Here is a 19,139-nt window from a genome sequence, read left to right on the forward strand (position 1 = left end):
AGGCCATTCGAAAAGTTGTTGCTCGAGGCTTAAGACCTGTTCAGCTTTCCTATTCCGTCCGCACTAAATTAGTCACAGAGTCAGTCGTATGTTTAGCGTCTTAACACAGAAGATCCTAACCTCCAGTACATCCCCGAGTTATGTTACCTAGAACCGAGAAATCGCGGAGCCGTTGTCGCGGAGACATCTCTACATTGGAACCACTAGCAGACGGATCCGACGAATCTGGACGGCTCCGGTCTTTGCCAGCGAGAAGGGCCAGTGAGAAAACGGATCCGACCCGTACTTTGTATGACGTGTGCCGGGTCATTTAGTAAAGCAGGGAAAGCGAACATAACCGAACAGCGCAATATGCTTGCTCTCTCTTTGTCGGTTAAGAGCCACTAGGATTGATGTTCACCATAGGTCGAAAGTAGGCTAGGAGAAACGACTAAAATTGTGGCTTCGGCTTTCTGCGCTCTCTCAAGTCGGAGCAGAACAGGACTTCCGCTCTGAAGAATTTCGATAATTTCTACTGGCCAGGATGCGACTTACGGTCTAGGTTATGGCTCGCAAAATTGTCCGATAATTGGGATGCTGAAGTTGAATCGCTTCACCTCGATGCCTTACATAAAAATGCAAATTGTATGGTTTAGTCCCAGAACGTCCTTCTCGGGATTTTGTCCGATGAGCATCTAATTCCACTGCCGTCCTAGAGTTTATTAAGGCGACCATCCTTCGCAACGCCATCCTCTCATCGTAACAGCTCATCTATGAAAGGAAACTGGATATTATCAGATATGCAAGCCGTTATTTTCAAAGGTCCCCTCCAGGTTGCACTGGAGCAGCGCCCTATACCCGAGATTGTCGACCCTACCGATGTCATAGTCAAAGTCCAGTATACTGCTCTCTGCGGTAGGTGAGTTTGTCTACTTTGTTTACAGCCCTTTCACTTCATCTACTGAGGTTTCCGAACGAACCAAAAGCGAACTTCATGTTTTCCGCGGCCATCAACCCTCCGGATCCGAATTTGTGATGGGCCACGAATTTACCGGTGAAGTCACAGCTGTAGGATGTCAAGTCCGGAGGTTCCGTGTCGGTGATCGCGTCGTTTCCCCCTTCACCATCAGTTGCGGCGAATGTTTCTACTGCAGGCAGGGTTACTCGTCACGATGTGCTTTATGCCTACTATATGGCACCGTGGCGTTGGATGGCGCCCAGGCCGACTATGTGCGAGTGCCTCTGGCGGATACTACTCTGATCGCCGCCCCAGCAGGTGTTGACGAAAAGAAACTTGTGTTGATGGCCGATATCCTTCCAACAGGCTTCTTCGCAGCTCAGAATGCCTTTAAGGACACAGTTACTGGAGTGGCACAAGGCAGTACAGTTCTCCTGTTTGGATGCGGACCAGTTGGCATCTGTGCTCTGATCAGTGCACTTGAATACAACCCGAAGCACCTTATTGCCATCGACAGCGTACCGTCCCGATTGGAGCTCGCCCGGACGCTCGGGGCGGAACCGTGGAATTTCCAAACTGATGGAGAGAGTCTACGTAAAAGGGTGATGGACCTGACAGAGGGACGCGGAGCAGACATAGCTATCGAAGTAGTGGGACATAGCAGTGCCTTACGGATGGCGTTTGATCTTCTGCGACCTTGGGGACGCATCTCCAGCGTAGGGGTGCACAATGGCGAGATTCCTTGGACGGCCAATGAGGCGTATAACAAGAACCTCCAGATCCAGATGGGACGGTGTCCTGTTCGCAGTATTTTCGAGGATGCCCTCGCACTGCTGATCAAGAAGCAGGATGCATTCGAGTAAGTTGTCCTTTCTTTGATTTATCGAATCCCCGGCTGGAAGGCTAAGCGGATAGCTTCATGGTGACCGATATCCGACCTCTGTCGCAGGCGCTCCAGTCATACGACGATTTCAACCAGACCAAGACTCAGAAGGTCATATTCGAGGGAGGAAAATAACATGGTTCCTAGGAGGATTCCAAACGAATCGTGCTTGATCACCCTGATGTCACTTTAAGCTTTCCATGTTCTTGATCATGTTACTAGTGTGCTCCCATACAATTTAATCAGTGGACAAGAGTTTTCGGTATGATATGCTGTCAGATTTGTGAACGCGGCGCGGTCTCGCGGTCTCCGTTGAAGCTCAAGTTTATGGATTTCCTCCCACCGATGTTGCAAGATTGTTGGTGAAAGTAAATGAAGGTCCAGGTATTGCTGAAATCAGATGTGTTGCAGCTATATTAAGACATCCATTGTCTCACACTATCTGGAACAAGGATATCAGTTTTCTTCTGCAAAGCACAAAGTGTCTGTGTATCGCCAGATAGGGAGTTAATTTTATGACCTGGAGAGGTCTCACATATATCTGTGTACATGCAATAGGAAGAGAAAGGAGACCCCAGTTGGCAAGAACTATATCATCTGTAAAACAGGCTGGCATCTTCTCACTGCGAATGATGTAAGAACTCAAGCATGAGCATACGATGTGGCCAATCTTCTTTCGTCTGTCGGATGATATACAGGTGCATATCCCAAGTACCACCCTCCCAGATCATCTGCCTAATTATAGGGGCTCCCTGTTCAACAGCAACTACTCAGGTTGACAGTAAATCTGCGACGGATGGTTTTCTCGCCAGTTTCGTTTTTCAACAAGTACGCGTGATGGGGACGAGATGGCTCGCGCAAGCATGGCAGTAGCCGCGGATTGTTTGGTTCCAGTCTTTTAGTTACAGATTTCAATATAGACAACCCTTACCTTTGTGTTCTCTAGCCTTGGCAGGGTATTCATGCAGGCTAGGGCAGTCATAGGCCGTCAGCCTCGTCCTCGCCTCGTTGCAATATCAATGGCCGAATTTGACTTGTTTGATTTGAAAGCAACCTTACCTGGGAAAAGAGAGAAAAACAAGTTATTAATATGCAATGTTAAGGCGTGGAGCGACAAGTTGAGCTTGATGGAGGCCGTGGTCTCCTTCGTTTTGTCCAGCCAGTTAGACACATTCCCATACAGCCGGTTGAATACAAATGCATTGCAGCCTTGGTATCACAGAGATACACTAAGGTCCTTCTATTTATGTAGATTATAACGTAAGCCCTCGTCGCACTCTTGGCTGGGTCTCACCATCCCCACATCCTGAACGTCGCAGGTGGCAAAGCAGGGGAATTTCGTTCCGAATCCTTGCTGGACCGCTCGCTCGCTTCAGCCTGGGATGGATATACGTGTTGACTTGTGACCTCAACCGCCGTGAACCTATACGCTTGGGCCAAGCCCGAAGACTCCTCGCTCAAGTCGTGCACGATGTTTTCCGTAGAGCTGCCTCGCCCAGCTGGATGGAATTATAACTCCGGGTGCTGAACATCATCATACCCCCGCCACTGGAATTAGCCCCTGCGGTGACGGTAGCAAGGTGATGCACCTGCTTGCGCGGCGTGCTGATGCCGAAACGGTCCCGGGTATGGCCGTAGCTCGGCTCTGTGTCCATGATTAGTTTGCGGCGGGTGAGCGCGTAGATGGCGACGTCGACGAACCCGGAGGACGTGATTACGGTTGCGGCGGCGCAGAAATAAGCGGGACTTGGCGTGACCCCTCGCACCATTGCCATGCGTCCCGCTGCGATCGGGAGGGAGAGAATGATGTACGCGATTGGGTAAATAACCATGCACCTAACGACCCGGCGTAGACTCTCAGTGCGTCTGCTCGCAAGGACTGCAGAGTTGGTGATTGTTCGACGTAGACGAAAGGCGACGATGGCATAGAGACACACAGAGCCAAACTCGGCAGCGAAGACCCACAGGTAATGGGTGCAGAGACGAAGGGGTTCGTATTTCGAATTGATCCAGCACTAAAAACCGCTTTAGTCTAGAAGACATGCCCAGTTTCCCAACGACAGGAACACAAGCTTACCCAGGCACCTGATGGGACCATGGCCTCTCGTCCGTGTATCGCCATTGGGATGATCACCATAGCCACCATGAAGGTCCAGATGCTGATTACGCAAGCGACAAACGCTCCATAGCTCAATTTTCGGTTCAGCATGACGGCCAGATACGTGTGGACGGCAATTGCAAGCACAAAAAGACCACTGCCAGGGTTTGCAAGCTGCAACCACATCCCTTGACCAAAGCATGTCCAAGAGTCCGCAGTTATTTTGTCCTCCATCAACCATTTCACTGAGATCAAACAGCCCAATGCGTGTTGTAGGTCGGCAAGAATGAGCTGGTAGATGAGAATGATGTACTGATTGTAGCCAAGGTATCGTGAGTAATGCGACCGCCAGAAGATCAACCGGTACGTGATGAAAATTAAAAGCGCAAACGTCGTAACTGCTGAAAGACTTGCGATGAGGATTATGGCGACCAATCCCTTTCTGAAAACTCCAGGTAATGGAGATATGTCGTATTGGCTGAGATCCGACCGAGAGCAGAGAGCGTTGCCTAGCATATCCCGCTTCCCCGACTGATCCGTCATATTAGCAACGTTTTACACGTTAGCGACTCAAAAAGGCGAAACCGCGGAAGGGAAGTTCAACGAAGGAACGGCAGAAACTACCTTATAGCCGGGCCAAAGACCCTCCACGCAATGGTTAAGGAGTCAAGCCGTCATTCAAGTGTGTCCTGGTAAGCTTGTGGCTGTAGTCGCAATAGGTAATATTGGTCGGCGCGCCACGCGGGGTGGCCTTCGGAAATAGCCCGTTCTAGAACCCATTTTTGGAGATTTGGTCTTTGTCTCAAGTTAGGCCCCAAATATAAGGAACTAATTCAGCAGGCCATCTGTATTGCTGATATCAACTTTTTTTCCACCGCCTAAAGACGTTCGGATATCAGTCTGCTGCTTCTTATGCATCATCCTCTGCAAATGAACCCTCTCATGCCTCATAAGATGCTGGATAAGGCGCTCATCATAATCTGCCTGCTGCTCCTCAAAAAGACGAAGTTTATATAGGCATTCTAAGGCATCTGCGGGTGAAATCTGCGGAAGTGGCTCCCAAGCATCATCATCATCATCAATTCACAGTCCTCTGACGCAGATCGGGTAATGAAAATATCATCAAAGTTAATGATAATATCATCAGCCTGACCATCTGCTGGACTTAGGGGCTGGCTTATACTATGGATATGATGAGAAAGCTCCCTCACCTTGCCATTTTCCAAAGTTCACGTGACTGTAGACGTCATTCGTGCCGGAGGAGGAGGTAAAGATCGCCAGAAAAAGCCTCTTTAGTTCTGCTGCATTTCACATTATCTATTTCTTTGTCCTAGCTTTCAAGGTTTCGAGACAGTTTGGGAAATTTCCATTTGATCGTTCCCTCGAGGTGGAAAATCGTTGTCTCCATCGAAGTCTGAACCTCCGCAAAAGGCCGGTATTACGTCCGTGACAAGAATTCGCAAGTGGACTCTCCTAGCCACTCTAGTACAGTAGCTTACTCGAAAGCCCATACTCGTCCGGATACTGGATGATGCGACTGTCTGGCGTATCCAGTACTATCTCTTTGAGTGTAGTACCTCGTCGCTTACTGACATCATAACTGATTGGGTGTTTACTTGCCACCCCTCCTGGCTGCCATCATCAAAGGTCATGGGAAGTAGCAATGCAGCTGCTTGTGTGTAGGGCCCTTGGTATAGGGGAAGTGTACTGGATAACGAACGTTAGAAACGCGCTTCCCAAGATCGGAGTTCTACGTCCAGTCGGATAAATACTGTTGCGCCTTGCTTCACATTTCAAGACACCTTTGCAGCTGCTATGCACGAAAAAATCTGCTGCCGCATACGACCATCCAAAGCAGGGGTCACAGTAGGCACAGTAACGGGCTTTGGAGAAAAGCAAGTAATAGGTAGCTAGCTAGAAGAGCGCTAAGTGAATATTTTTGCCTGTCTCTGCAGCGCCAGGAATGTCTCCTTGTCATGGCCCGGGATAACCTGGCCCCGTGTAATTCGCTCCAGATGCTTAAGTCGTTGCGTGCTTCTGAACCACGCTGGATGATCACGGGCAAGCCATCCTTGTGGGATGCCGTCTCGCCACTGCCGCATGTCAGCCCAGTGTCGAAAGATAGTCGATTTTGGCAGATAAAGAACAATTTACTTACATTCTCAATGACATGACAGTGGTCACTGATAAAAAAAAATGTTCCTGTCTCAGGCATATTGATTTGCATTCCGATAAGGCCATCTGTATGCCCGGGTAAATGGTGGAGAGTGATGCCCTGACAGAAGTCGAAGGTCTGGTCGTCGAAAGTTTTCCAGTTCCTACATCTGTTAGATAGGCTTCTATTCCTCAATCCCGTAAAACAAGAGACAAGGGTCATGTACAATGACAAATCAAGATAATGCGGCAGGTAGACACCCACATCAGCCCCTGTAGCGACAGACCAAAATGCTCCACGGAGTTCCCTATCATGGACCCAGATCTCGACATCCTTCCTACCTGCAAACTCTGTCAGACCTCCGGCATGATCCATATGGAGATGCCCGATTATGATCTTCTTAATATCTTCAATATTGTTCCCGGTGGCCTCCACAGCGGCACGGAGCTCATGCTGAGGCTCATACCGGACTCGAGCGAAGATATCAGAGATAGCAGGACCCCAAACTTGTGGGTAGTCCTTCCCACACCCTGTCTCCCAGAGTATCAGGCCCTCGTGTGGATGCTCGACCAGGATACAGTACATAGGCATCTGGCGACGTTTGTTGACGAAGGCCTCACCCTCGTTGCTCTTCAGGCTGGTGTTGCCACCTCGGATGACGAAGCCTTCGTCACACTCAAGCCAACCGACCTCCAAGACGTGAAACTTGCTGCCTTGGGGGCAGACGTTGGATATAGAGTTCGGGACGGCGCCTTGCTGGAGCTGGTTTTGGATGGCTGACATGTTATCCGAGAGATATTGATTGTACTTGCTGTAGGTATTAATCGGGATTAATAAGACTTAGCTGTAGAAAGCTAAGTGAAGATAGCTGGACGAATCGGTTAGCTATAAAGGTTAGGATGGCTTCCCAACCTGGTAAGGCTCCGGCAACAGCAGACGGAATGATAGTCGAAGTCGGTGCCAAAGCAGATGTCGGCAATTGTCAAACCAGGAAACCTATTTGCCTGTTCCAGCATGGGACCAATATATTCTTCCAAGTTTGATGACCTGCGAAAGTGACAAAACTTCAGACAGATCGGCCATTGAGGATACATCATGCTGCCAATGATCACTGGTCTGGATTTTCAAGAGACATATGGTAATAATATTGTAGTTTCCTTACCACTGAGTGTATGGCTGGAGTCTCAATCTGTCCATTGTAACTGCCAAGGTTCTGAGGCACGATGGTCGCAATGCTCGCTTTTTGCCCGATTTCGTGTCGCTTCCGATGGGTCGCTTCCGATGCTGTTTTCTGTTGCACGTCGGATCCGACAACAGCCACGAGAGACAGGCTCTCCAAATCTTCTTCCATGAGCAGGCGCTTCAGCAGGGCAGGGCCATCGATATCCTAGTCTATCTACCTTTGAAGTGATATTCCAGGATAGTCATGTGGAAGACCCTTATCCCAGAAAGTCTATATTGTGTCGGATCACTTTAACAACCGAGTTCCGTGCTCATCTTGTGATAGCCCACTTGTTCGCACTCTTCAGTCCAGTCGCCAGTCGACGGGTCGGACTTTGTGCCTTGCTTCGGAACGTTCAGTTTTCACTATGCTTTCCCATGGTGACCGTAAGATCTACTGTAACTACTCGCCCACAAGTAGCGGGGCACTTCCCGCACGGCCATCGACTATGATAGGCTGGGAGGGAGAATGAGTACTTAACCCCGAACACAGAAGTCCTTACTGTTTCAACTCGGGGTTCAGCTCCAGACATGAAGACCGCTCATAACAAAGATTACAGGTTTAATTTTTGCCGCTCGACCAACAGCTTTGGGAAAAGTAAGACTCGATCTGCTCGTACTTGTTATTGCGAGGGCTTTATCCTAAATTATCAGCCATAGGCAATATACCCTTATGACAACGTCTTTTGAGAACGTAGGGACTAGTTGCAGAAACGGTGGTGTATAGGGAGTAGTTTTATTGGGTGCCTGATGTCTCCTCACGTGATATATCTACGCCGACGTACGGCGATTACTTTTAAGCCTTTCCCCCCCTACAACTGCCGGAAAGAATATTAAAAAGCGGATAAGTCAGATTAAGATTGAATAATCTGTTAATGGCCAATCGGGCGTGCTGACAACTTTTCCTGCACCAGAAACCTTATTTCAGACCCTAACAAAGGGACAAGGCTTAGCTGCAGATGCCTTCCGTGAGGCTGAGGCGTGGGCGGAGGTTTTCTTGGACGTTAATTGTCACCCATGATCCGTCTGACTTGGTTCACGATTGCAGTCATCTGGGCTCCTTGAAGAAGAAAGTCCTCACGTTAAGATCACTTTGATAATGCTGACAGCGGAAACACGCGACAACTCACCTCCCTTTTGGTCAGCATTACTACCGTACCAACCGAGCCAATCCCAGCAGGCGTTAGAGTTCGAGAGTAAAGCACCGTTCCAGACCGTGTGGAGCGAGTTGTCAGTAGTTGCTTGAGGGTAGAGAATAATTATGTCGTTTGTATCTGTAAGATTGCGGATGAAATCGTTAGCAGGAGAGACGGATGAATGTACATATAGGAAGGTGTCCCATACCAGCCCATTTGTTATACCCTGTGTTATTGATGAATTTGGAACCGATTTGGCCATAGCTCTGGAGACAACCATGAAGCGCCACATGCAGTTTGCAAACAGTTGATCTGTCCTTGCAGGCAGCTGGAACATAAAGGTAGCCTGTGGTAGCCATTCCATTTGCACCATACGAGGAAGTCTGGCTGTATGGGATAACGTCGCCTGTTAATGGACCCATATTACGAGCATTCAAGGCACCATACATCCATTGTAGGACCGCTCCAGCCCCGTCATAGCCGCAGTTGCTGATGTAAGGTGAAGATGAGTCGCTGCAGTGGTTACCACCCGATGCGTCAAAGTCAGTCGGAAAGGTGTGCCCAGCACCTGACGTGGTGATATACGTCATGTAGGACGAGGTACCAAAATTTGACAACTGTGACTTTAGCCTGCCCATCACATTGGGGCCGACGGTAGTATCAGCCAAGCCGACTTGCATATAGATCCTGCGGGACTTCAAGTTGCTGATCGGGTCAATTTGATTCCCGCTCCAGGATTCCATATTCGCAGTGGGGTGGTGATGGAGGGATTCAGATTGTACATGCAACTGGTGTACTAAATTCGGAGGGAAACCCAGAAGGATTTTACTGTTAGTTCATCTGGTAAAGGTATTCTGGTATTCATGAATCGTCAAGAAGCAGCTGGCTTACATATTGGTTGCGAGCACAATCATATGGACCACCGGCAAAAACACCAAAACCCGCCTGGAAGGTACCGGAGTAGGCAACACCAAGCTGTACCGCCATATAGCCACCGCTTGAGAGGCCCGAGACCGACACAGAGCTCGGATCAATATTATACGTCTCAAGTGGGGCAGCTAACGTTGTGTTTGCCAAGCCAGCGACTGCTAGGTAACGAACGATGCCAGGCATGATCATCTGCTTTACGCAAGAAGTCTCAGATCAGCGAGGGAGGGGTATGGGTGAATCGCATAGGCAGGTGGACGGCAAGCGAACTCTTTGTGGCGAAGTTGCAAAGCAGAAATGAGAACCGCAGGGCCAGAGGACGGATACATATACTTCACCATCCAGCAAACAGCCTAAATAGTAATTCTTCTCTTGGGATCAAAGCTCAGACGAGAAGTATAAACGTCCTCTTCAGTGGACTCAGTCTCCAGATTTCTGCAGATTTCTCCAGACTCAACAATAGCCCACGAGGTTTTCATTCTGTGGGGAAACTACGAACTAGCCCCAGAAACAAATGTTGTACTTGCATAAGTCGGAAGCGATCACCACTGTATGTCGGATCCGACAATTTCACCAAGCTGCTGAAACAGGAATTGTGCACGGCGAGAAATGATAATCTTGGCTGAAAAGACGCCCTTCACTCGGCTTTCCAATAAGGCCTGCTATACCGCCCCGGTCGGCGAGCTCAAGTGGATGCTGGGTCTGACGGGGTTGCGGCCAGAGCGCTGCCGTCTATTCCTCAAGCAGACAGTCCTCCAACATCAAGGCTGTCATCTATCCGCCGGTACTCTCAAGCAGTCACTCCGAGTATGGTTCGAGAGAACCAAATTCCGTTTCATGTCTCCTCTGCCCGGCTAGCTGTGGTATCCGTCCCACGAGTAGATGGTCGTGTCGGTTCTGTAACGCTCCGTACGTTCCGCAAGGGTCGTCAGCTCTCCGATGTGGAATGTGATATCTGCCGAGAATGTCGTTCCGACGATACAGTCTATCTCAACTGTGAAGAGTGTTCTGGCGAATTTCACTGGCGTTGTATGGAAACCTGGCTCAACCACGGGCCTTGGCAGGCTGGATTTACCTGCCCTCACTGGTACGAATCTCTCTATCTCTCAGGCTTGGCATGACACTGATAAAAGCGAGCAGCCGTGAGGATCGTTTGTTCGATGGCTTCTACTGTACGCCCTGCACGCAAGCTCCGAACGTACCCGACGGCCCGGTAGACACGTCGTTGCCGGACCCACCGCATGTGGAAGGCTCTGGGGGCGTTGCGGTAGAACGTGAAGCATCCCGTCCATCCCAGCAAAGCTCTAATCGACAGCAACGGCCAGAAAGGATCCGCAGAGTAAGCTCGACGAGGTTCGTCCGGCGTTCAACGTGAGCTTTAAGTAATCTGACAACGAGCCTTTCCGACGTACGTCATGGATAGAGCATCCCATCGCGAGACGGCCTTCAATGTTGCCCTCCCCTGCAATAGTATCCATAAGTTAAGCCGAATCGCTATTGCATTTTGCCAATCATTCGAAAATGTGGGATTATCGGACACTCCGCTTTCTTCCTGAACAGGGTGTGCTGGGAAGTGCGCGGCCACGTGACTGTACTAGAGCAAGCCCAGAACAGCTCAAAGCGCGGAAAACAACAAGAGAAGCCGCTATTGCAGTGTGGTGGACTGCACATAGCGTCACTGTCTACTGCCCATTCTGCCATAGAACGCATAACCACGGGATACGACACTCTGCGAATGATGAGGAATCAGGGCGTTTAATACTCGGTGATCGTGGCCAATACACTTATCGGGGTCCTTCACTTGAGCATTGCGAGTCTCGTCGAGCGCATTGCAACCATGACATTCCCGTGGATGTCGAATATACTATCCTTTTTCCCTTTGAAGCGGACCCAAGGGTAGAGGGGCTTTCCTTTGAGATCGAGATACTCTTTCCAAGCCCTCTAAACGAAAGAAGGGAACGATTTCGCACTATCGGCCTCGACATGGAAGGGGATGCTCCCGCAGGCAAATCTGCTATCTATGAGCCAGAAGAGGAAAGGCAGCTACACACCCGTCTACAGTGCATGGAGATAGAGGAAGACGTCGACTTTGATGTTTTGCTCAAGACTGGTGACAAAGAATGGACTCAACCGAAAGATGCAGAAGGTCCAATAATATCCCACACCCCATAGCCAGTATATCATGTTTGATATCATGACAGAGGTTGACGAAATTCAGGAGAAAGCCATACAACTTTTTCTAGACACACCCAAGAATGGTCAACTGATATCGGAAGGCCTTGTTCAGGCTTAATATAGGTATAGTCTGACAAGACTTTCGAGAACAAATTTAAATGGCCCTCTAGGGGAGGGGCTCGCCGGTCTGGGCATCCCAGAGCTTGATAGTATGATCATCAGAACCTGACACGATCTGCTTCCCATCCGGATGGAAGGCCACCGAGGAAACTATACCAGAATGGCCCTTAAGGGTTCGCAGCTCAGCACCAGTCTGGGCATCCCAAAGCTTGATGGTGTAATCACTAGAGCTTGACACGATCTGCTCCCCATCCGGAGAGAAGGCCACTGACCAAACCGAATCCCAATGGCCCTCAAGTGTTCGCAGCTCAGCACCGGTCTGGGCTTCCCAGAGCTTGATGGTTCCATCATCAGAACCTGACACGATCTGCTTCCCATCCGGATGGAAGGCCACCGAGGAAAATAAACTAGGATGGCCCTTAAGGGTTCGCAGCTCAGCACCAGTCTGGGCATCCCAAAGCTTGATGGTGTAATCACTAGAGCTTGACACGATCCGCTTCCCGTCCGGAGAGAAGGCTACCGTGTAAACGGAATCCGAATGGCCCTCGAGGGTCTGCAGGGGCTCGCCGGTCTGGGCATCCCAGAGATTGATGGTTCCATCATCAGAACCTGACACGATCTGCTTCCCGTCCGGAGAGAAGGCTACCGTGTAAACGGAATCCGAATGGCCTTCGAGGGTCTGCAGGGGCTCGCCGGTCTGGGCATCCCAGAGCTTGATAGTATGATCATCAGAACCTGACACGATCTGCTTCCCATCCGGATGGAAGGCCACCGAGGAAACTATACTAGAATGGCCCTTAAGGGTTCGCAGCTCAGCACCAGTCTGGGCATCCCAAAGCTTGATGGTGTAATCACTAGAGCTTGATACAATCCGCTTCCCGTCCGGAGAGAAGGCTACCGTGTAAACAGAATCCGAATGGCCCTTGAGGGTCTGCAGGGGCTCGCCGGTCTGGGCATCCCAGAGATTGATGGTCTGATCACTAGAATCATCGGGGTCTCTTCGGCCGAGCCAGTGCTTGAGCTTCTTCAACCGGCCAGCTCGGTCAGGGTGGTCCTTAGGCGTAGCATCCACTGCTAAACCTGCAACCTCAACGGCATGGTTAAGATCGTCCGTTGAACCAGTCAGTTCAAATCGCCAGCCGAGCCTATTTGCGAGGGTGTCCAACCAAGCAACTTGATCAGGGTGGTCCTCAGGCGTGGTATTCACAACTAAATCTGCAACCTCAACGGCTCGGTTAAGATCGTCTATTGAGCCAGTCTGTTTGAATCGACGACCGAGCCAGATCCCGAGGTTGTTCAACCGGGCAGCTCGGTCAGGGTGGTCCTTAGGCGTAGCATCCACTGCTAAACCTGCAACCTCAATGGCATGGTTAAGATCGTCCATTGAGCCAGTTCGTTCGAATAGACGGCTGAGCTGGTTTCCAAGGTTACTCAACTGACCGGCTCGATTGGAATGATCTTCAAGCACATTGGCAAGGTTGCCGACACTGATGAGCGTGTCAGAATGCTCACGTTCCAGCTCCTCTTCATATCCTTCTAGCGCCCGTCGATGCATCGCTTTGGCCTCTGGCTCATAGTCTCGCTCCAGAAAATTGGGAGGAAAGGAATCGGAACGGGGTCGTCGATTGTGTTGAACGAAGTCGGGTATCTCTGATTTCAAGGCAGCTGAAAGCCCTAAGAGGTCGAGGGTTTTCCGTTTCGTATTGCTATCCCATTCATACGCCAGAAGCTGGTTCTTATTATTTTCAGACCAGAAGGTGCAGTTAGGTATGTTGATGAGCAAATCATTACCATCCCCATATACATCCCAAGCCAAATGCAAGCCGAGAGGCTTCGTCTTTGAATAGTGCGACCGCAATAGTTCTATCCAAGTCTGATCGGGCCATCCCAGGGTCTTTATGAGAGATAAGAAAAGAATATTTCTGTCGAGATTTAGCGTTTCCGAGGAGTTCAATTTTGACAGGTTGAATCCCGAAATTGGAACCCCAAGGGTCCATGAAGCGAACAAGTTCCAAGTATGTAGCGATTCAATAAAATTACCGCAATCGATCTCTTGCAGTTTTAACATGCTGTAAAGGTCGCGCCAGTCTCCCGATAACCTTAGAGTGATTAAAAGAAGCTGAAAGCGACACCGTATCTGAGTACGGAAATCACACAATAATTCTGCTTCCAATAGGATTTTCGAAAGGTCTGAAGACGGGTCGGCAATTTTGACATTGGAGTCTGGAAAGAGGAGGACTTTCCCAGTGTCATAACAGATCTGTTCCATGGACAGCCGTGAGTTCGATGCTAATGTGTCCCCATCTTTTGGAAGCTTTCTCCAGATACTTCCAGCGGTTTCTAGCTGATTTCTGCCGCTTTCATACACTTCTCGGATTGTGTCGTGGCTAGCTCCCGCAGCATTCGCAAGGATCGCCACATTCAGCAAGTATTCGGCCTGGAGCACGTGTATTTCAAATAAAGCCCACACATCAGAGCCTAGAAGTCCCGTGCCTCCCAAGTCATGAAGTGTCTCAGAGTCATCTGGACTACTAATACCTATCCTGCGGATCTCCTGGGGACGGAAAGGGAGCAAAGGAAGCAGACTTCGCAGAATTCTGGACGCTTGCCACAAGAAGCCCGCACTTTTCAATATCGTATACCACGTAAAACACCCTGACAAGTCGCGTACCCCTGGGGAAAAGAATGGGCAGCTTGTCCAAATTTCATCCACCCTCGATGCCCTTTCAACAGCAAACGCAATGATGCTCATGTGGACCTCAAAGATGTACATCTGGCCTTAGTTAGCAATTACCCTAAGGAAGCGACAGTCGCTCTATGTCGCTTACATCGACATCACTGGGAAAGTTATCGGTGGTTTGTGGACTTTGTAAACCCAACTGCAGGAACCCCGTGCTTGCTGTTTTGATGCCAGGAAATGCCATGCTCTGGTAGCTTCATCAAGAGCTATCCCGAGCATTCCTCGGTAGTACATATCGGCCATGGCCTTCATTAATCGAAGAAGCTGCATCTCATCTTCTCCCCATTCATCGCGTGTAGTGCCAAGACGCTCTTCCAGAAAAATCGACATCTGTCTATAGCAGCCTTGCTCATGGAGCATATCTGCATACTCTACAGCCACAGGGAAAAAGCCAATATGTTTTCTCAGGACATGGTTAAAGAAATCATGGGCTTTGGCGTAGTTGCCTGTCCGGCTGAGCTTGGCGAAGTGCTGTATCTCGCTTTCAAGGTCTTCCTCCAGCTCAAACGCGAAAGACAAGTTTGTTCCTCTTTCATGAAGCTCATACCTGGAAGGTGGTTCGGGTGACATGTTGCCTTGACACGCCGTCTCTCGTCGGAAGGTAAGGAAGGTAGTGAGATGGAGTCCATCAGGTCAGCCCTAGTTGACTAGTTGATAGTAATCCATATGACGGAAATCCCTCCCTGAGCGCATATTCTGGTTGCTTTGTGGATTTTAGTGCGGGGTTTGTGCAGCAGCTGAGCGGGCTCAGCCTCACAGCTAGGTGGAATTCAATGCCACCAACTTGCATCTTCCTGAAGATGCCAAATGCCTCGTCCCTCGGAAAACGACGGTTTCGAGCTTTTACGCGCGGACGGCTTTAGTCTTATGCTACGATTGAGCTATCTGTCGAATGTCGAATGATTGTGATCAGCAACCACCATGTGGAGCCTCTTCTCCAGATACCTCTCTCAGCGGACATCCAAGTATCAAGAGCAGAGCTCTAGAGATCTCTATGAGACCCATAGTCAGAGTTTGGGGTATAGAAGACTGGGAAAAATGAAAATAGACTGTTCATTTATGCCGAGCTCGAAATGGGGGACCCTGGGCTATGACCCCAGTCAACCGGCCTGGGTGCTCTATCTTCAACTACAGTTCAGTCAGCCTGCAGATTGCACGCTCAAAAGTGCAAACATCGAGCTATCTTTTCAAAAACTTCAATCCGTCGGCCGGTCAAAACTCGGCCCGGTTCTTACGGAATACTTTGGCCCTAAAAGTGTCACCAGCTATGTCCGATCTCGAGATACGGAAGGGTCGAAGGAATCTAAGGATGTCATTGAATTTCGATCGATCCTTGGTGAAGATAAAAGAAGTGGAAACCATGCTGATGACCAATGGTCGTTGCGTGCTTATACATGGCCAGCAGAAGGGGAGGAGAGTGGGCTGCATCGCCGGGTGGAATGGGTCGTCAGGGAGGCCAAACCGCCCTATCAGACAATACTGCATCATGACCAAGTTCGCGTTGGCCTTGTGATCTCCCACGATACAGAACCGTTTTTCATTACAGTGCGCATCGAAGGACAACTTGAAGAAACCTATGGGGGAATGCTTCGCTTTGGACGTTCGGTTGACGATTCAATCAGATGTCTCTCAGTCCACGTGTCCCCACCTGCCAATTTCGAAACATCAGTAGAAGAGATTGCAAAGCGGCTGAATGATGAAATGACAAATATGATCCTTGGTCATTGTTCATCAGAGACAACGTCCCACAATAGAACGTCATGGGATGCCCATCTCCCAGTTCATGAAGAACCCATGAAGGGACCCAGGCTTGAAGGCCGGAAGACAGAGAGCTTAAGGAAGGTGTGCGCAGATGCCAACAAAGGCCCTGATGACTATACGATCGGTTGGATCTGTGCATTGCCCCTTGAGATGGCTGCAGCAAGCGCGATGCTTGATAATGTCCATACTAATGTCCATACTACTCTGCCGACCCATCCGAACGATCACAACAGTTACGTTCTGGGTAGCATTGGAGCCCATAATATAGTGATCGCCTGTCTTCCTGATGGGGTATATGGTACGACATCAGCAGCGATCGTGGCGTCCCAAATGCAAGCTACATTCAAGTCCATCCGGTTTAGCTTGTTGGTGGGCATTGGGGGAGGAGTACCCGGAGGCGACAACGATATCCGGCTAGGCGATGTGGTTGTCAGCAAGCCTAGCGGAACCCTAGGGGGAGTAGTGCAATATGACTATGGCAAGACCACTGCAAACGGCCAATTTCTCCAGACGGGAGCCCTGAATAAACCACCGCAGGCGCTCTTGACAATGGTCGCCAGGATGGAGGCTGAGTACATGGTCAATAGGGACCGGTTAAGCCGTTGTCTTGCTGACATGGCAAAGAAACATCCAGAAATGCAGGAGTTTACACACCGTGGTCAAGAGGAAGATCGACTCTTTAGCGCCGATTATGATCATCCAGCATCTGCGCTGACCTGCGAAGCTTGCGACCCTGGTAAATGCATCCTTCGCAAACCTCGGAACATCGACACACCTGTCGTTCATTATGGGCTCATCGCGTCCGGGAACCAGGTTATGAAACATGGTCTAACTAGAGATCGGCTCGCAAAAGAATTCGGAATTATTTGCTTTGAGATGGAGGCAGCAGGATTAATGGATAATTTCCCATGTCTTGTCATTCGCGGCATCTGTGACTACGCAGACTCTCACAAAAACAAAACCTGGCAGAAATACGCTGCTGCGGTCGCTGCTGCGTATGCAAAAGACTTTCTTGTTATGACACCTGCAAGGCAGGTTGATATTACGCCTAAAGTTGTCGGGTTGTAGTTATTCTTGAGTTAAGTGAGCAATAGCAGCAATACCAGCCACTTTGAAGCTACTCTTGTGCCATTCCCAGGTAAACTATTCGACGACGCCGACCGATATTCGCTCCAAATTCCTAGTGAGGCTGCTGACTAAGAGACGGCAAGTTTCCATCCGTTCGTCTACGGTTAAATTATGCATGGCTTGTTCGCCGTTACCTAATCATGCGAACGCGAAAGCACAAAGCGGTAGCATATTCCATACGAGAAATACAACAAGCCCTTGTGTAAGACGGAAACCCCAATAGTAAATTCAAGCTAAGTCCTTGGCAGTGGGTCCCGAAAATAATAATCAAATGTTTGTTGGTCAAGCCGATTTCGAGAAGGGCTGTACCTTTAGGCCCCTGGCGAGCACGCTGGGTAACTGCTACCGTCAAGCAGTTAGGACGATGGATTTCTACCTTCTCGCGGTGTCCGGTGTCAGTACCCTCTGCTTGTGCAGAGGGGAAGCCAAAAGAATCCAGGGGGTTGCGGGTAGGGCCGAACCGCAGAATTTTCCGTGGTTACCGAGCCCACCCCCAACCCACACAAAATCAGAGGAAAAGGGTCATGAAAAACATCCGACGACTGTCTACTCGACTCGTACTCGAGACCGAAGCTAGACTTGTTTTTCTAGTGGATGTGGTATCGCCTAGACAGGAGACAGGACACCTCTGAGCTTGAAAACTCTCTGAGATTGCGAGACGCCCTACAGAACTTGAACATAATTTGATTTTGCGTTGAGCGGCGAGGGAGGATACAACCGGTTGAGCAGTGGATAATACGAGTCTGAGGGAAGGACGGCAGCCCTTCTGGTTACAAGTTCCCCCGTTAAGGCTCTTCCACGGGCAGCCTTGATCAAAGATGCTGACAGTCCATTCCACTAGGGGCGTACGATCTAGCGACGAGCCTCGACGAACTCGTTAAGGCATGGCCACGGGTGTTTGAGGGGTCTGCGAAACTGGGGACACAAGCTTGGTTAGTGGAGAACGGTCGGGATGTCCCGCAGGGTCACTGGGGATATTCCTTGGCTGCCTCTGCAAGACACGGTCGGCCGGCAGAGAGAGATCTCGGCTGGTAACGCGAAGTGGGGAGATGTGTCTCGTTTCACCGTGGGGCGTGGCACATAATGGCAGTGACGGACCAGCCTTCAGGGGCTTGATGAGACTGTCTATGTGGCCCGAGAGGACGGACGCGCGTGTCGGTGTGCATAGACACGGAAATTAGCCACCTCACTCGCACTGGGGACCTGAAGTTGAACAGCCAAAGTGGTGTCGTCCTAGTGGAAACGGCTGTGGTCGCCTTCACTATCTCACTCGCAGTGAGAACCTGCGGCTGGGCGATGGATGTGATGTTGTTCTAGCTGGAGAGGCCGGTGATGCATGCTTAAGGAGCAAACCTGGAGACACCTGGGGTGAGAGGTTTTTGCCGGGGCCTCAATATCTTGAAGCCGTTCATCGCGAGGTGAAGGGTGGAAAACCAGGGCAGTGGCCTGAACAAGCGGGCCTGGTGAAGCTGCTTACATCGGCTACAAGAACTCGTTAAGGCTTAGCCACGGGCAGACTTGGCTGTGTAGTTATGTCTCTTGGCCTAACTCTGAACCGGCCACTCGTGGCTAGCAACACATGGCAAGCTACACCGCTTTAGGGAAGATGACAAGTGCGAATGCGGGGCCTCAGAAACAGTGGTCCATGTTCTGATAGACTGCCCAAAGTTAACGGCCATACGGCGCAAACTACGAAGGCAAATTGGGACTGCGTTTAATGATATTTCAGGTCTGCTGGGAGGGGGATCTCAAGGTAAGGAAGGTAAGAAGGATGATATGCAAGATAGTAGCATCTTGGGTGCAGTACTGGACTTCGCAGAGGCATCACAGAGGTTTCAAAGCCGCGCGCCGCAGGGCC

General features: G+C 50.1%; 10 protein-coding genes across 10 annotated transcripts; 3 read left to right on the plus strand and 7 right to left on the minus strand.

Annotated features, from left to right (window-relative positions):
- Positions 1-779: 779 nt before the first annotated feature.
- P174DRAFT_507895 (alcohol dehydrogenase family protein) lies at positions 780-2,222 on the plus strand (the record flags this gene model as incomplete). The annotated part of the gene is made up of 3 exons (XM_024831411.1): positions 780-898; positions 924-1,796; positions 1,853-2,222. 3 exons carry the CDS (start codon positions 780-782, stop codon positions 1,953-1,955), a joined length of 1,095 nt encoding a protein of 364 aa, XP_024677691.1. The 3' UTR covers positions 1,956-2,222.
- Positions 2,223-3,110: 888 nt separating this feature from the next.
- P174DRAFT_397440 (uncharacterized protein) lies at positions 3,111-4,594 on the minus strand (the record flags this gene model as incomplete). Its single annotated transcript, XM_024823797.1, is given in 4 exon segments — positions 3,111-3,319; positions 3,337-3,835; positions 3,898-4,449; positions 4,543-4,594. The coding sequence occupies 3 exon segments, from the start codon at positions 4,432-4,434 to the stop codon at positions 3,111-3,113; spliced, it is 1,245 nt and encodes a 414-aa protein (XP_024677692.1). The 5' UTR covers positions 4,435-4,449; positions 4,543-4,594.
- A 152-nt stretch (positions 4,595-4,746) lies between these two features.
- Positions 4,747-4,998, minus strand: P174DRAFT_379343 (uncharacterized protein; the record flags this gene model as incomplete). The annotated part of the gene is made up of 1 exon (XM_024822902.1): positions 4,747-4,998. A coding segment is annotated over one exon (252 nt), but the record flags the coding sequence as incomplete, so codon positions are not given.
- Positions 4,794-5,514, minus strand: P174DRAFT_414744 (uncharacterized protein). The gene has a single exon (XM_024824399.1). The coding sequence runs from the start codon at positions 5,427-5,429 to the stop codon at positions 5,256-5,258; it is 174 nt and encodes a 57-aa protein (XP_024677694.1). The 5' UTR covers positions 5,430-5,514; the 3' UTR covers positions 4,794-5,255.
- A 329-nt stretch (positions 5,515-5,843) lies between these two features.
- On the minus strand, positions 5,844-6,947 carry P174DRAFT_397442 (N-acyl homoserine lactonase family protein; the record flags this gene model as incomplete). Its single annotated transcript, XM_024823798.1, has 3 exons — positions 6,300-6,947; positions 6,077-6,236; positions 5,844-6,011 (listed from the first exon to the last, which is right to left on the minus strand). Exons 1-3 carry the CDS (start codon positions 6,854-6,856, stop codon positions 5,844-5,846), a joined length of 885 nt encoding a protein of 294 aa, XP_024677695.1. The 5' UTR covers positions 6,857-6,947.
- A 1,201-nt stretch (positions 6,948-8,148) lies between these two features.
- Positions 8,149-9,637, minus strand: P174DRAFT_516263 (uncharacterized protein). The gene is made up of 4 exons (XM_024832311.1): positions 9,322-9,637; positions 8,639-9,218; positions 8,425-8,568; positions 8,149-8,354 (listed from the first exon to the last, which is right to left on the minus strand). Exons 1-4 carry the CDS (start codon positions 9,547-9,549, stop codon positions 8,299-8,301), a joined length of 1,008 nt encoding a protein of 335 aa, XP_024677696.1. The 5' UTR covers positions 9,550-9,637; the 3' UTR covers positions 8,149-8,298.
- A 1,241-nt stretch (positions 9,638-10,878) lies between these two features.
- On the plus strand, positions 10,879-11,529 carry P174DRAFT_435796 (uncharacterized protein; the record flags this gene model as incomplete). The annotated part of the gene is made up of 1 exon (XM_024825957.1): positions 10,879-11,529. The coding sequence occupies one exon, from the start codon at positions 10,879-10,881 to the stop codon at positions 11,527-11,529; it is 651 nt and encodes a 216-aa protein (XP_024677697.1).
- On the minus strand, positions 11,441-13,888 carry P174DRAFT_446138 (WD40 repeat-like protein). The gene has a single exon (XM_024828511.1). The coding sequence runs from the start codon at positions 13,718-13,720 to the stop codon at positions 11,699-11,701; it is 2,022 nt and encodes a 673-aa protein (XP_024677698.1). The 5' UTR covers positions 13,721-13,888; the 3' UTR covers positions 11,441-11,698.
- A 675-nt stretch (positions 13,889-14,563) lies between these two features.
- On the minus strand, positions 14,564-14,917 carry P174DRAFT_332901 (uncharacterized protein; the record flags this gene model as incomplete). Its single annotated transcript, XM_024821674.1, has 1 exon — positions 14,564-14,917. A coding segment is annotated over one exon (354 nt), but the record flags the coding sequence as incomplete, so codon positions are not given.
- A 350-nt stretch (positions 14,918-15,267) lies between these two features.
- P174DRAFT_414753 (purine and uridine phosphorylase) lies at positions 15,268-17,259 on the plus strand. Its single transcript, XM_024824400.1, has 2 exons — positions 15,268-15,649; positions 15,809-17,259. The coding sequence occupies exons 1-2, from the start codon at positions 15,314-15,316 to the stop codon at positions 17,219-17,221; spliced, it is 1,749 nt and encodes a 582-aa protein (XP_024677700.1). The 5' UTR covers positions 15,268-15,313; the 3' UTR covers positions 17,222-17,259.
- The last annotated feature ends 1,880 nt before the right edge of the window (positions 17,260-19,139 follow it).

This window comes from Aspergillus novofumigatus, assembly GCF_002847465.1.
Source record: "Aspergillus novofumigatus IBT 16806 chromosome Unknown P174scaffold_11, whole genome shotgun sequence".
NCBI lineage: Eukaryota > Fungi > Ascomycota > Eurotiomycetes > Eurotiales > Aspergillaceae > Aspergillus > Aspergillus novofumigatus.

Bases quoted from the DNA above. Each gene is read 5' to 3' on its own strand.
- P174DRAFT_414744 (XM_024824399.1), bottom strand. From the start codon at position 5,429: ATGGGCTTTCGAGTAAGCTACTGTACTAGAGTGGCTAGGAGAGTCCAC.
- P174DRAFT_516263 (XM_024832311.1), bottom strand. From the start codon at position 9,549: ATGATCATGCCTGGCATCGTTCGTTACCTAGCAGTCGCTGGCTTGGCA. The intron at 9,219-9,321 runs GTAAGCCAGCTG...TTAGTACACCAG, and splicing joins ATTGTGCTCGCAACCAATAT to TTGCATGTACAATCTGAATC. The intron at 8,355-8,424 runs GTGAGTTGTCGC...TTCTTCTTCAAG, and splicing joins TAATGCTGACCAAAAGGGAG to GAGCCCAGATGACTGCAATC.
- P174DRAFT_446138 (XM_024828511.1), bottom strand. From the start codon at position 13,720: ATGTTAAAACTGCAAGAGATCGATTGCGGTAATTTTATTGAATCGCTA.
- P174DRAFT_414753 (XM_024824400.1), top strand. From the start codon at position 15,314: ATGTGGAGCCTCTTCTCCAGATACCTCTCTCAGCGGACATCCAAGTAT. The intron at 15,650-15,808 runs GTCACCAGCTAT...GAAGGGGAGGAG, and splicing joins AATACTTTGGCCCTAAAAGT to AGTGGGCTGCATCGCCGGGT.